Source organism: Crocodylus siamensis, chromosome 5 (assembly GCF_052110815.1).
Source record: "Crocodylus siamensis isolate JL-2025a chromosome 5, ASM5211081v1, whole genome shotgun sequence".
Taxonomy (NCBI): domain Eukaryota; kingdom Metazoa; phylum Chordata; order Crocodylia; family Crocodylidae; genus Crocodylus; species Crocodylus siamensis.
In genome coordinates this window covers 2,574,086-2,589,288 of record NC_143399.1, presented here as the reverse complement: position 1 = coordinate 2,589,288, position 15,203 = coordinate 2,574,086, and the positions used below count along the sequence as shown (strand labels likewise).

Below are 15,203 nucleotides of genomic sequence, written 5' to 3'. Positions count from 1 at the left end.
AACAGGAAGGATTTGAGAGGGTCGTATACACACACATTTTTTAAAGAAAAGCAAAAAAACAAAAAACAAAACTTCAGTACATAGAAAGACAGAAAAGGCTATGAGGTTTTAACTGGCAATTCAATCTCAATTGCTAAGCATCGCACCTAAGAAAGCCAGTAAGAGACAGTAAACCCAACTCTCTTACTTCTCTTTTGCATAACAAGGGTGCACTTTTTACTCTGAATGCACCAAATTTAAATTTGATAGGTGCAAATGAAACACTCATCCAGCCTTAGCAAGGGAAATAATCATCCAGCCTTAGCCTGTACAGCAAGATAAGTTGATGCTGAGAATGGACTAGAAAAAGACGAGCAAAAAATGTCCACAGATCCATCCCAGCTGATGCAAACTCCCAGGGCCTGGGTACACACAAACTTCTAAGTGAGAGAGGATTAGAAAAAAATTTCTCTCTGGATTTATTTAGTCATTACCCGACACCTTCCCCCGAGATGCTTGGCACCGGTCACTCTCGGGAGGCAGGATACATGGACCGTGGGGGTGGCAAATCCCCTCTTCCTGTTCTACTTCCTAGTCTCTCTTCCTTCCTGCCCCCAGCAAGAGTGGGACGGCTGTTCAGAACAAAGCTCGTGGAACTCGCTGATGCTCGATTAGATTGAAGAAATCTGTCAAGAAACAAGTTGCTCCTATTACAATAAAATTTTCCCTACTTCCACTCCAAATCCTGCCAGTCTTTGTACTGCAATGGCCTCTTGGGGCACAGCATTTGCTCATACAAATCAGGTGTCAGCAATGTAGGCGTAATTTGTGGGGCAGAGGGACGCTCAAAATACTGATCAACTGTCCACTACCAGATGCATCCAATTGCATTCTTTTTACACCAGCAAAATACTGGTTGGCCTTGCTAAGAGACTGCCACTATTCTGAATACCTCAGGCACTTAGAAAAGTGGGTTGCACACACAGCAGGTCTTATTGACCCCGATGGGCTGGACCTGATGATCTTCCGAGGTCCCTTCCAGCCTTACAAACTATGAAGGCACATATCACCACCGAGAAGACACACAAACCAGTTTTTAAGCACAAATCCCACAGGATGCTCCGTGCCATCAACATTTATTAAACATGCAAAGCCAACAACCTCAGTGACCTGTGATATGAGCCTCAAGTCCCTGTCGGATTTCATCCTCTGCCAAAACAGGTGGCCATTACTGAGCCAGCTATGCCAACAAGTACCAGCACTATCCAGGCACCACTGTGACGCAAGCAGTTATCTAGAGAGAGCATCAGTCTGAGATTTAATTTGTAGCAACAACACAGTTGTAATATTTTAATGTTTTTGCATGAAAGCTGTAGGAGTTCCTAGCATATAGGAACTGGAGAGTATCCCAATAGTTTGGGAAAGCTCTAATAGCTCTCATGATCTGTCAGAAACTCCCACCACCCTGCCAGCTATTACCTGGGCCTTGAGAGTTAATATTAACAGTTCCTTGGACCCCATTGTGCCCAGAGATACCCTTTGCTCTTTTCTCAACATAGAAAATGTGGGGGACATAACCCCAGCTTCACAGCTGCAGCTGTGTGAAGTCCTTCAAAACTCCCACTCAAGTACCAGAAACAGCTGCACCATTTAAAACTTAAAGCTCATTTCCCACTGTTTTATTTGGGTGGTAGCAGATTCAGAGACATGTGGTACAGCAGTGGCGAGTTGGAGGTCTTGGGTTCCTACAGAATTAAACACAAGCAGAAAGCCTTGCTTTTACCATAGTTTTTGTGTCCCTTCCCCCCCCTTTTTACTGGACACTATCATTTGAGATAGAAATTAAAAAAAGATTTATTTGGGTTTCTTGTATTTGCCATTCATTCCATCCAAAACCTAGGGAAAAAACCACAAGATGCTGATCACCATCTTTATTGAAAGCACACACAATTAGCAGACAAAATGTAATAAACAGGCACAAAATCTTCCTTCAAAGGAACAGCTAGTGCTCCAAGAGCTTACAGAGTGCCATCTCTCTTGCACAGTGTCTGTAAAGGAAAGCAACCTATAGCAGAGATTAGTATACTACCGATCAGCAGCAAGATAATATTCAGATCTCAGTTACCCAGGTTTGATTAACACTGGACAATAATTAGAACAAACATGTTGGCTGTCAAAGAAAAAAAACAGAACAGAGATATTTTTTCCCCTAAAGAAAAGGCCTCGTTTCTTAAACAAAAGCAGTTCAGTTATGACGTGTTGCTGCATTAGCACACGTTTAAATGTAAACTGTATTATGAAGATTTACTAAGCAATGGAGATCATTTAGAAGGCACAAAAAAAAATCTTCATTTGAACATCTCTCAAAGTTGTAGCTCAGCCACCAACCAAGGAGGTCTGTGCAGGGAACGCTGAGATCTTGTGCTATGCTGAAGGTCAGACAAGATGATCTTTTGCTCGTCTTAAAGCAAAACAAGTTCAGTTATACAAAAGCCACGATAACTAACCCCACCATTATTTTCTGCCCCTTTTTCTAAAATTATTTGTTGAGTATGTGAATTCTCTCTTCTACTTTTGGTTGTACTTACCAGCTGTTGGGGAAATATAAATAGTATTACTTCTCACCTACTACCAGTTAGAGTGGTTTCCTTCTCATGGCAACAAAACACAAGAATTGCCTATGGACTATCTGAAAAGAGACCTCAAAACTTAAGGAATCCCTTGAAGTTAGCTGAGCAAAGGAAAAAAAACGCTATTAAATCTGCTGTGCTCCCAAGGTAAGTCAATATTAATTCTACACTGTAATGGGGAAGCGATAATCGGGACATTAAATGACATCCCCAAGGCCATACAAGTAGTAGCAGAGCTGGTACTTGATCCAGGAGCTCTGACTCACAGATGCTGACTGCACTTGTATGCAGTAACCCTTTATTTTCAAGTCCTGTGCTCAATTGATCAGACTATGCTGTCAGAGCTTGGCCAGATTTGAAATTCTCCAACTACCAAGGAGCAGGAAATGAGCAGAAGATTGTTCCCAGCTGTGCATTTATTTTCTGTAGCAGACAGGCAAATGCAACTGGAAAAAAGAAGTATATTTCTACATCTCCCACAAAGAGTCCAAAAGGAGAACGGAATTAAATGTGGGTTTTAATCAATGCTTTCACACATGAACACAACAGTCACCTGGGAAGTTTTGCTTTTCATTTAGGAAATGACTGAAATTCAGGATTAAGCAGTTAGTTACTTTTTTTTTTTTTTTATTACTATTGCTCCATGCCCACCTACAAATTCTAGCATAATAGCTAAAGCCTTGACAACTGCTTTACACAAGTGTATTATCCTGAATTTCAGCTTTAGATTCTGGTTTGTCATCCCCACCCTGTGAATATTTCACATTACAATACAGGAACCAACTAGGAATCATGATATGCCCCTCCAGCTGCTCTGATCAGGCCACTGCAATACCTGCAGGAAGAGGGTGGATTATACGCAGCGCACTATCCTGCAGGCCAACACAAGCCAGATATTCAGAAGATTTTATTTGCAAAGATTTCATAATAAAATACGACAACAGCTAGCTCGTAGAGCAGCCCAAGGAGTCTGCTCTAACATCTCATTACTGTAGTTAATAGGGATCATTGAACGGGTAATGGGGGTGTCCAGCATCTCGCGCTACAAGTTTTCCATCCACCTGTAAAAAGAGACAGACAATCAATGTCAAAAAGATCAAAGTCCCATTCTTGTTTTAAAATTAAACCTTAAACAGTGCAGAACTGTATGCCCCAGTCTTTAAAAAGGAGCTGATTAACAACCACCTTTCTCCCTTCTCTCAAAAGGGGCACAGGGCCATTGGGAAGCTGTTTCTTTCCGCAAGAGTTTTTTCAGCAAAAGTCAGTTTTCCAGGGGTGAGGGCTTGAGGAACGGAAATAAGAATAATTAGGGTTTGAGATGTCTAACTATTACTGGATAAGTGTTCCAAGTACTTGTGCGCTTCAAAAGCATTTCAGAAATACATTAGTAATAGCTACGGTCCTGTGAAGTGCCATTATAATCCTAGTATTACAGCTGGATGCACAGAGGCAAAATAAGGTGCTTTTTGGCTCACATAGACAGTATTACTAAATAAGGCTCTGCTCCCTCTCATCTGCAGCTCTCAAAGCACTTACAAAATAAAGTCAGCATTGTTATTCCCATTTTACAGAGAAGAAAGATCAAGGCACCAAAAAAAACAAAACGTAAAGTCACTTTGCCACTGGCCTGTGAGGTTGCCCTGGGCGAGCCAGAAGTGGAGCCCAGGTCTCCCACGTCCCAGTGCCGCCCAGTACAGAGCTGGTTCTTGATCCAGGAGCTCCGACTCACAGATGCTGACTTGAAACAGCGGGACACACTCCCCTGAAGTCAATGGCAACACTCCTGTTGACTTGAGGGGGACCACGGCTTTACCCACATTCCCGTCCTGAACGCAGGGGTTTGAGGAGATGCGTTCAAGTGTCGTGTCAGAAAATGACTTATGAGAGAGATGCACGATTTAGATTCCAAGCTTCTTTTTATGAAGTTGCTAACAACTCCAGGCAAGCAGCAGATGGGAAGGAGCAGGGACAGTGGGGGGGAATAAATAAAATCACTCCGATCTCCGTGGAGGGACCATAGCAGGAAACATTTTAGGATTGAAGCCAACGTCTACTTGTAAATTTGCATCCTGGTGCAAGGAAGCTGTCGATATGAAACACCCCATTGAAACCAGCAACTGGATTCCCTACTAATGCATTATTTACAGTGCAGCAGGATTCATTTTTACATTGGCCACGAGAGGGCTCTGGGAAGGGACTGAGGAGCAGAGAACCAGTACATCAGGCTTCCCTGTTTCTCAAGAAAAAAGGCAATTTAACACACCCACAAAATGTGACCATCTGTAAAAAATCAAATCCACGGCACTCTCCAGGGACAGCACTTGGGATCTGCAGTTTCTTTACAGTCTCCAGTGGGAAACATGGTCTTCCTTGGACTGGAAAGTCAGCAACTCCTCCTCCCTCCCCCCAAAAACCACACTCTTGTACCCATTTATTTTCTGCCTGCTCAATTATTCCTTTTCAAAGTTGCTCTGCAGAGGGCAGCACTTCTTGTTAGCAATACAAGCCTCACCAATGATCAAGGCCAAAGCAGCAACTACCTTATGCTACGATTTCTCTATGAATCGGGTTGGCTCAATAAGGATCAAGTAGTGAAATATTCACTGCACGGTATCTGGTCCTTTCAGTGGGTCTTGAAGGGTAGGAAGGGGGAAGCATTTTCTTGTATTGTTTTTTAGGGGGTGTTAGAGAGTGAAGGTTACCTATTGCCCTTTGCATCAGGCTCAGATAATTTAAATAAAGTAAATTAAGCTCAAGACCACAAGTAGTTACTTCTTCAGAGCACAGTAAGTCAATGCATATGGAGAGACTGCAGCCTTGACTAAACACGTCGCTTTGTCACCCATTTGTTTTTCGAAGCAAAAACTTGATACGGCTATACATGCTTTCCTGCCCCTTTACAGGGCTGATCCAGACCTTAAAGGAATAAAAACTTCACAACACCTGCTTGAATATAGATTGAAGAGCCCAATTTCTAAATCATGCCCTTATTTTCTGCGCTAGATTGGTCCATTTGGCTTCACAGTACCACGATAAAACAAGAACAGCATGTGTCCATCAACTGTGACCTAGCAACATATTCATGAAAGCCTGGTTACAACCTATTAGATGTGTTGAGAATACAGGCATGAAAGACTTGAAAAAGAGATGATGAAAGTACTACTGAAAAGGGATGCAGGGGAGAGAGTCTCATTCAGACCTTAGGCCAATAGATTTGCATTTTAATTCTCCCCCATCTCATTTTTTCCTGTCTTTTGTTGTCCAAGGTAGAAGTGCCTCTGAAGCCCAGCTGCTCTGCACTTAGCCTTCTTCTGTGGGATGAGTGAAGCCCTTTGAACTATTATGTTTCATCTCAATAGATACTCAGCGAATCACTGTGATGCTGATAGCTTCTTCCATGGGACAAAGGCACCTGAATGATCCCAGCTGCTAGTTCAACCCCAGGTACATGTTCTTAGCACATTTTGTGAATGATTAGCATCATGTTTTATTAGCAGCTTGTACAGCAAGGTCTGTAGTGCCAGCAACAGGTGTGCCTGTAATCCCTGCATGTGCATCTTCTAACAGCTCTCTCTGCAGGCCAGCTGGCAATTCAGTGCACACATTTCTGACCTGGAAGCGCAAACGGGTGTCAGTTAAGAACAGATGGAGACCTGATGGGTGCCCCACTGCTGATGAAGATTTGACTCTGAAGATCCATGCTGCTAAAAATAACAGCTATTAAAAAAAAAAAAAAAAAAAAAAAAGGATTCACCGCTGACAGAAGCACGCATCATGTGCCTACAGCACATCTGCTCCAAGCAGGGGAGCGGATGGGGCAGCAAGGGAAATACGCACATTTCCCCAAAGCTCTAGGAAAAGGCAGCCAAAAAAAGAAAAGGAAACATTAAATGCAGCCTATGCTGCAGAAGCACCCGCTTTAAGGGACTCCCAGGGACAAAATCAGCCACTGGTAACTTCTGAGGATAAGGGAACAGAGAAGGATGAAGAAAATCTTGAGCTGCTGATGCAGGCGGTACTGGGCTTTCCTAGGATCCTTCAGCATACATGAAGATCTCAATGGCACCACGGGCAAAACTGCTGCTTATTGCACGGAGCGAGTCCAGGCTAACCCTAACACTCCCTTCTCTGTCAGGATTAGCAGCCGTAGGTTTGGCATTTAAGCGCTCTGAGTTTCTACGTGCAACTTAGCAAAACCATTTGTACCACGGCTTTGTCACCTTTATATGGTGCCCTGGACCTGCATGAAGGAGTGGAGAGAAAGACACCTACACCGGAAAGGCAGAGAGGCAACCTAAATAACAGACCCACGTCAAGTCAGCTCTTCCAAGACCAGTTCACAGGCAGATATGCCCAGGGGAGATTGTTCTGAATAACGACGAAGCAACAGAGCACGAGTGACAGTTTCCAAATGTATATGGGGAATGACTCCATCTACTTGGTTTATATTGCCACTATCCTCTCCACATGAGAGTCCTACGGCGTTAAGACACACCAGAAAAAAGCGTGAGCCACTTAAACATTTGGCATCTGCGGTTCAGTCCGAGCGAGGCTGACGGCACTTCAAGTCGCAGCGCTATGTCTGGAGCGGAAGGAGGCAACACAGTCGTCATGCAGAGGAAATGAGGAGGACCCGAGTGAGCAGTTCAGCAACAGGGACAGACAAAGAGACTTTGGTTCTTCAAAATATCATGGAGCAAGGAACAACATGACTTGGATGGAGCAACGCCAGAGCTCAGTCAGAAGCAAAGTCAGAGGGCACGTAAGGTACAAATGCAAGCAGTGGACAGGATGGTGGTGTGTTCACCCAGGACACCAGACAGAGGTCTTTAAAAGAAACAAAAGGAGTTTGGATTAGCCAAGCTACAATTGACAGCAGCAAGACCTCCCTCCTGGGACTAGGTCAAGAGAAAGAGTCAGGCATCGGAGAGCACTTGGGGAAAGAGGAAGCAAGAGACACAGGAGGAATGACTGGATACGCAGGAGAACTAGGGAGAAACTGGTATCAACAGGAAAAAGGAAAGCCAGGATTTCTAAAAGAAGAGTACAACAAGCAGGGTTCAAAGCAGTAAACATGTAAAAGGGAGCAAAGATAGAGTACAAAACCCAATCAAGAGATCATTAGAGAGGTATCGGAGACAGCAGGGTCAGTGGAGCAGAGGCAACGGGACTCCCGGAACCGGAGAAGAGGAGATTGTAGCAACGGTTGCACCAAGTATATTCAATGAGTTTAGAAAAGTGAGAAATAAGGGAGAGGGATTTATAGCCACCGAGGTAGGTATAGCAGCAGTTGTTTTTAAAGAACAAGGAAGACTATAGCATAATTCTACTTCAAGGGGAGCAAACTTGAGGAGCAATGAGACAAGATCCAAAGCCAGACGGGAATCAGGTCTGCATCGGTAAAAGGATCAGCGTGGAGAAACAGCAAGAATCAGTGGTCTTAAAAGAAGGAGAAGAAAGTGGTACTGGGGAGGGAAGAGGGCAGCATTTCTTCAGTAATCCACCTCCAGGGACTATGCAGAAACCAGCACCACCCCCCTCCCTTTTGCTCTTTCTACCCTAGGCAAAGCCAGCTGACTTTCCCTCAGCTTTCTACAGCTCCTTGGGCAAGCTGCAGGAATGGAGGACACTAAAACTCACAAATTTAACACATGCACCAGGTTCCCCACCTAGGCCTATGCAACTCCAGCACCAATCTTTATTTAAAATGCTCTCCAGCTTTGTTACCCTAAGATCAAGTGTTTTGTCCACACACAGTCCTGACAAGCAATGGCAAAAGGCAGGAAGACCTGCAAGAAGCACATATCGTATGGGGCTTCGACTGCCAGAAGAACAGGAAAATGAAGTTACCGTAATCATCGGCACAATATAACGCCAGTTTTTATTCAGGCTACTGATGGAGCTCATCTCTTCATCCGTGAGGCTGAAGTCAAACACCTAAAACAAAGAGCGAAGACATTTTTTCTAAAATGGCGGTTTCCATTCTTAGTTGTTTCTCAACTTTGCCACCCGGCTTTGTTACGCTCCTAACAATTCCTGCCGACCTCCCTCTGCCCCGATCTTCTCTAGAGAATGCAGAAATAGGTAGCTGGCTTTGCAGCAGGGAGGTTCGCATCTATGTGCCTCAACAAATCAGAGAAGAAACTGAAATCGGAGCACAGACCCGGGGCTTGGAAACCACTCCAAAATGCCATCCGGAGACACGAGCAACAGCAACCCCCCTTTTCAAAAACAAGATACAAAGGAAAAGGAGGCTGGAATCATTGAAGTTGTAACTGTCGCGCATTCCTGTCTGGACTGTAAAAGTAAAACCTCAGGGTGGTATCAGAAAGTCTAATGATTACATTTAAATCCAAAGAAAAGTAAAATTAAACGTAGCGTGTGAAATAATATTGACAAGAATAACTGCATTGGAAGCTGCAACTTGAGAGCGCGCCAACTCCCTGATTTCACATCTCAGTAACTAGCACGAGCATCGGGGGCAAAACTGTGATAGTGTTAGAGTAAGAATTAAGGGTCCTATTTAGGGGGACCGTAAATGGTAAATGTAATGGAACCAAGTCAGGCTTTCCCCTCCGCTCATGTATTCATTTAAATTAGTTGAGCCAACTCAACAAAAATTTTAGATAAAGGCCTAAACTTTGAGGTCTTTACTCAGAGTTGACTCTTCAGCCTTTCCTGGTATCCAAAAGCAAACTCAGAGAAGTCAAAATCACGGTGGCCAGCCTGGTGAATGAATGCTTCACAGTGCACCAGATTCAGTTCCCAGCTGCTCTAGACTGGCATCAGTACAGCTTCATTCTGCTTAATGGCACTGCTCAATATTTCCACTGGTGTCATTAGCATTTGCCTTAATATGAAAGAGAGCTGCATGATCAGACCCTCCTTTTTTTTTTTTTTGCACTTATCTATCCAGCTTTCCATGAGTACGAACTAAAAATCTGAGGCAGAAAGATCTGCACCCGAACAGAGTTATTAACTCTAACTTCTGAAGTGAAATACACAATCTCTATTTTCATCTGGAGCAGGAGAGGAGTAGCTTTAAAACTATACTTCTAATAAAGCTAGTCCAGTTAGAGCGTGTCATTCAAATGACTGCTTCCTACAGAAACACACGACTACCCCTAATGGACAGTAAAGACAAAAGAGCAACTGTTCTTTACCAAGCAGCTTTGGGAAATATTATGTCACGAGAAACAGAAATTCTTATTTACCTAACGTTTATCTAATGAGACAACTTGGCACTAGAGATTGCCTTTATAAATGGCAAGATCTATTTATTTGAAAAGCAAGTGCTTGCTGATAAAGCCTTTTTGTTGCTCAAAACTGAGATGAATCTATTTTGCTTCTGTACCTAAACACCAATGACTGCAGTGCTGCTCGTAAGTCATGGGCTCGGCAGCCTGGTTTGCTGTTATGCAGTTGTGAAACTCTTAGGTGTCCCCCACAGAAAAGCACTGCCGATACCTGCGCCTCACTCAAAATCCTCTCTTCGAAAGACGGGAGCAAGCTCTCACCTGGCGATTCTGCAGAATACGAGCAGGGGTGACGCTCTTGGGAATAGTAACCACATTACGCTGGGCTTGCCACCTGGTAACACGGGAGGAAGAGAAAGACCTTAACTTCTACACACACGGCCCGATCTGCCCCAGCCGCGCCAGCTCTCTGCTTCTCCGGGCCTCAGCATTCAAGTGTCCGTACACACGGCTCCAGATAAGTTTTTCTACCAAGAACAAACCTGCAAGAATTCTCCCAAATTATCTGAATGCGTACATACAGCCTGTACTCTCTCAGAGAGGCATTTGTGCCATCTCCTTTTACCATGGGGACCTTCAGTCCCTTTTGGGGGGTCCGACATGGTTATTACTTGGAACCCAACAACCCCAAGCCGAAGCAGGGCAAACTTGTCGCTGAGCTGATTAATCTATAAGAAAAGTTAAATACACACACCCATCTTTCATAAGTGGCTGCTATTTTTTGATCGTTTACCTTTGAGACGTTTGATATACAGGTATCTTTAATCAGATACAGATATCTTTAATCTTCAAGAGGAGACTGGATAGGCGCCTGCCTGGGGTCTTATGACCCTGCCACCCCCAGTGCTCCTTCCTGCCCATGGCAGGGGGTCGGACTCGATGATCTGTCTAGGTCCCTTCCAACTCATTGATTCTATGATATAATCAAATCTGCTGCTTTTTGATCGTTCAACTTTGAGATGTTTGATATATCTATACATCGAACGTCTCGCAGTTGAACGACCAGAACGTAGCAGATTTGGTACATCTTTACATCACGCATCTCGAAGTTGAACCGCCAAGAAGGAGCTGCCACCTATGAAAGCTTCAACTCAAGCTACTGCACAGGATCAAAACAGAAAGTCTGTGGGGGAGTCAGGAAAAGAGCCCAAATCTCTTTAGCCCTTGTCCAAAGGCTTGAACAGAAGAGCCTGTCCTTCCACCAGCTGCCTAACCAACCCCAACCCCAGATCCATGTTGTTGTGATTGGAACCAGGGGGGACAAAGGATAAAACAAAAGTTGACTGCAAGACATTGATCCTATTCCAGACATAGCCTAATACCTTTACTTCCTTCTGAAGAGCTTCCCTGACTCTCAGAAGAATGAAAAACCCTATGTTATGCTATGGAGGGTGCAAAGGAGAGAAAAAATGGCTGGCCAATTACACTAGATCTAAGCTATAATGAAATGAGGTGTGCTTTAGTCCTCTTCAGAACAATGATTTTCTACCGACAGGAAAAGCAACCAGCTTTTTTAATTATTGCCACTTGCTTCAGCAGGGTCTAGATAGAGCACTGCCCTCTCCCCCGGGTGTCAGTTACCTGAGGATGATCTGAGCTGGTGATTTGCCATATTTTTCTGCCAACGCCTTGATCCCGGGTTCTTCCAGAAGCACAGGCTCGTCAGGGTGCTTCCACATTCGATCAGGGGAGCCAAGGGGGCTGTATGCAGTGACTACCAGCCCCTTTTTATGGCAGTGAGCTATCAGCTCGTTCTGGGCTAGGTAGGGATGACACTCCACCTGTTAAAGCAACAGTCAGTGAACAGCCAGCCAGCCAAACTCAACACAGCATTGCGGTAAATTGAAGGCTAGGTACACAGGGAATATCATCATCACCACCACCACCACCACCCCAATCATCATCATCACCACCCTAATCAAAATTGATTGTGAGGAACTCTGTGATATTACAACTCACAAATCAAGAGAAACCAGAAGTTAACTCATGGTGGCACAGTGGTGTTCAACCTTTATTCATTTGTGGACCCCTAAAAAGTTTTGAACGGAGGTGTGGATCTCTTTGAATTGTAAGTGTGGGTAGTCACATACTTTTGATTGATCCTAGTCAACCCCTTAGACATAGTCTGCAGGCCCCCAAGAGTCCATGGACCACAAGTTGAAAACCACTGGTTTAGCAGGTCACAGCAAATTCATATTCTTGCCTTAGCCTGAAAAACACCATGTCTAGCTCCACTACAAACCTCCAGCACCCATTAAAATGCATTTATTGAATACTGCTGGCATAGCACTCAATCTTATATTGTACAAATCCAAACTCTCTGGAAACCCTGTTAGAAAAAAAAGTTCAGCCAGCACATAGTAAAGTAAAGAGAGGTCATGATGTATTTCCAAAACTCTAGGAGAGTGAACAGGTTCCCACAAATCCTTTTTTACTATGACATCTAGAACTTCATGACCAGAGCCCAAAATAATCAATTAACATAGTAGTCTTCCATGGTCACATGGGTAAATATAGAGCACTTTTAAATACATTCAAAGAAAGCAAAAACACCACTATGCAATTATACCCTCACCACAAACAGCTGTACTGTCCAGGCGATGGACCAGGACCGTGGGTACACACCTATGCAATGCTGGCTTGTCTGCAGTGTTAGCCAGCACAGGCAAGGCTGTCTTTCCAGGGATTGATTCCTACTGTCTATACTATGATGGCTTGGAAAGACATCATGATCCTTTAAAATCCCACTCGAACTTGGGGGCTGCGTCAGCCATTTGTTATGAGGAAATCCTAATCAGGGTATCAAGGACTGCACAGCTGGTAGCTGATCCTAACGCTGGCTCATTTCAAAACCTGTGCCTGTCCAGAAGGCTGCAACTGTGGAGTTATTTTGTGTTGGTTTCAGATGAGGACCTGGTTGCTCTGATCCATGCTTCTGACACTTTGACATTTCTGCATCTCCAGTGGCGTCTATGTGAAGTTATTTCACACGCCCCGCAAAGGGATACTGGCATAAAATGCAGGCATTTGCACATTTAGCAGAGTTTTTCCCACTACGAATACAAGACACCAGTGCTCCACAATGTGCACCAGCTCTCAACAGCCTCCTAGTTAAAGCATAATGTCAGCTCTGCCCTGAAAATCCCTAAGTGGACCCTCCTATCTATCAGAGGGCTCCTCCTACACTATGGACTGGGACCCTCCTATCAGAAATGTGACCTTCCTCCTCATCCCTACAGACGTGACCAGCTGAACTGAAGCTACACGAGTTAGACAGATATCCCAACAGTGAAGCTCTATAATCTCTATTTAGCCAAGCCAGCATAGAGAGCTCAAAGGCCACAGACTTAAACCCTCTCCCAGGGAAGTTCTCCAGCATGAGAAGCTCTTATATCAAGCACGGACGGGGCTCCCTCCTCTTTGAGGCTTCCCCTGCATTGCTGTGCTGGTGCCAGGGCCTGCGCCGCTGCAGGAACGCACCACAGGCTACGTGTGCTCAACATATACCAACGAGCTAGCAAGTCTTCCCTTGCCCAATGGGCATAAAAAGGGGCTCTCCTCATCTCACCTGTAGCACAGCGGGCTTGATCGTGGCCGTGCTGAGGATGTCATCAATCTGACGGCTGTTGAAATTGGACAGCCCAATAGCCTTCACGAGGCCTTTCTCTACCAGCTTCTCCATCGCCTTCCACGTGTCCTTGTAGTCAACGTAGTCAAAACGCATCATGCCATCAGGGTTCTTGGGGAAGAGATTATCCCCTCTCCTACGGCATTAAAAAGACAATTTCTATTACTTCAATTGTTCAGTAAAAGAAGTGTTTATCCAAATTCTTGTAGCAGACCAATGCATGTGTTACAAGGTCCTCTCGGAGGTGAGACTACCTTTGACTCAAGCATACGGAAAACTGATTTACATCTTGTGCGTTTCATATTTCAAGTAATTTGCCAAAAGACTGTTACCTCTAGCAGAGCTGGATGTAACACCAAGTTGGCCAAGATACACCCGGGCACCAAGGGCAAAACTAAACTGCGGCCTAGGTGTCAGTGGGTGTAGATTTGAAGTCTCACCTTGCCACCTCTGGGTTAGGAGTGTTTCCAGTTTAGTCCTACAGACCCACGTACGCACACAGAGCAGCTAGGAGTGCCTGGATGCACACAAGACGTTGCAGAAAGCATATAATTCGTCTCTGAGGAACGCAAACTGGGATGGGAAGCTTTAGGACGTGACTGCGCCCACCCACTTGCTCCCACTCCGTACACCCCAAACATCATAAAGCATAACATAGCTGCTTTCTGGTGTGCTGAAAGCGTGCTTTCTAACAGCAGCATGGGATCACTAACCCAGGCATTGGATTCCCATGCTTCCTTACATTACCCCAGCTGAAAAACAAGGGATTGTGAAAAAGTGGCAGGAGGACAGAGTTCTTGCTCATACAAATGGTAGGCCCAGCATGAAAAAAACATTAAAAAAAATAACCTTCTGAGATCATGCATGGGAAAAGAGAAGCACAGGAGAGCAGATGAGAGCTGCAAGCAGGTTTTTCCTGCTAGATTTGCGTATTGCAATGAGCGTTTAAATCTCGAGACCTATTGACATTGTGGTTTTAACTAAAAGCATGAGTTTTAGTTCCTGTTCAGAGAAAGCCCATTAGCTCAGCTTCCCCTGGACCATCAGCTGAACATGAGCCAGTGTGCTCTTGTTGCAAAAAAGGCCATCAATATACTGGGTTATATTCACAGGAACGCCACCTGCGAACCAAGGGAAGCAATCCTGCCACCCTACTCAGCACTTGCGAGGCATCACCTGGACTCCTGCGTCCAGTTTTGGGCCCCACATGTCAAGAAGGATCTAGACAGACTGGAGAGAGTGCAGCAGAGAGCAACAACAATAATTAGGGGCCTGGGGAGAAAGACTTTTAAGGAAAGGCTGAAAGAACAGGGTTACTCAAATATCTAAAGGGTGGTTATAGAGAGAATGGAGACGGGCTCTTCTCTGTGGCTGTCAAGAGCAATGGCCTCAAGCTGCAGCAGAGAAAATTAAGGTTGGAGATGAAGGGAAACTTTCTGACTCTGAGGGTGGTCAAGCATTGGAACAGGCGGTCTAAATCTCCATCCCTGGACATTTTCAAGAGCAGGTTGGACAGACACTTGTCTGGGATGGGTTAGTCAGGGATAATCCTGCCTGGAGCAGGGGGCTGGACTAGATGATCTTGCAAGGCCTCTTGCAGCTCCTCTTTCCTATGATCCTATCGTGAGCCATATACGTATCAGGAAGACTCCTCTAAAGGACCAAATCTCTCTCAGAGGATTAAGTCTCGCTCAGCTGATACCTCCCAGG

At 44.7% G+C, this 15,203-nt stretch overlaps 1 protein-coding gene across 3 annotated transcripts in view; it reads right to left on the bottom strand.

The window, feature by feature from the left end:
• Positions 1-1,895: 1,895 nt before the first annotated feature.
• AKR1A1 (aldo-keto reductase family 1 member A1) overlaps positions 1,896-15,203 on the bottom strand; it is a 29,956-nt gene continuing 16,648 nt past the window's right edge. For all 3 annotated transcript variants that reach the window (XM_090047256.1, XM_090047258.1, XM_090047257.1), the window contains 5 exons: positions 13,434-13,629; positions 11,447-11,646; positions 10,127-10,199; positions 8,460-8,546; positions 1,896-3,670 (listed from right to left, as the gene is read on the bottom strand). In XM_090047256.1, coding sequence (XP_089903382.1) covers positions 3,605-3,670; positions 8,460-8,546; positions 10,127-10,199; positions 11,447-11,646; positions 13,434-13,629 — 622 coding nt within the window. In that variant the 3' untranslated portion in view covers positions 1,896-3,604. The remainder of the gene's footprint in view (positions 3,671-8,459; positions 8,547-10,126; positions 10,200-11,446; positions 11,647-13,433; positions 13,630-15,203) is intronic.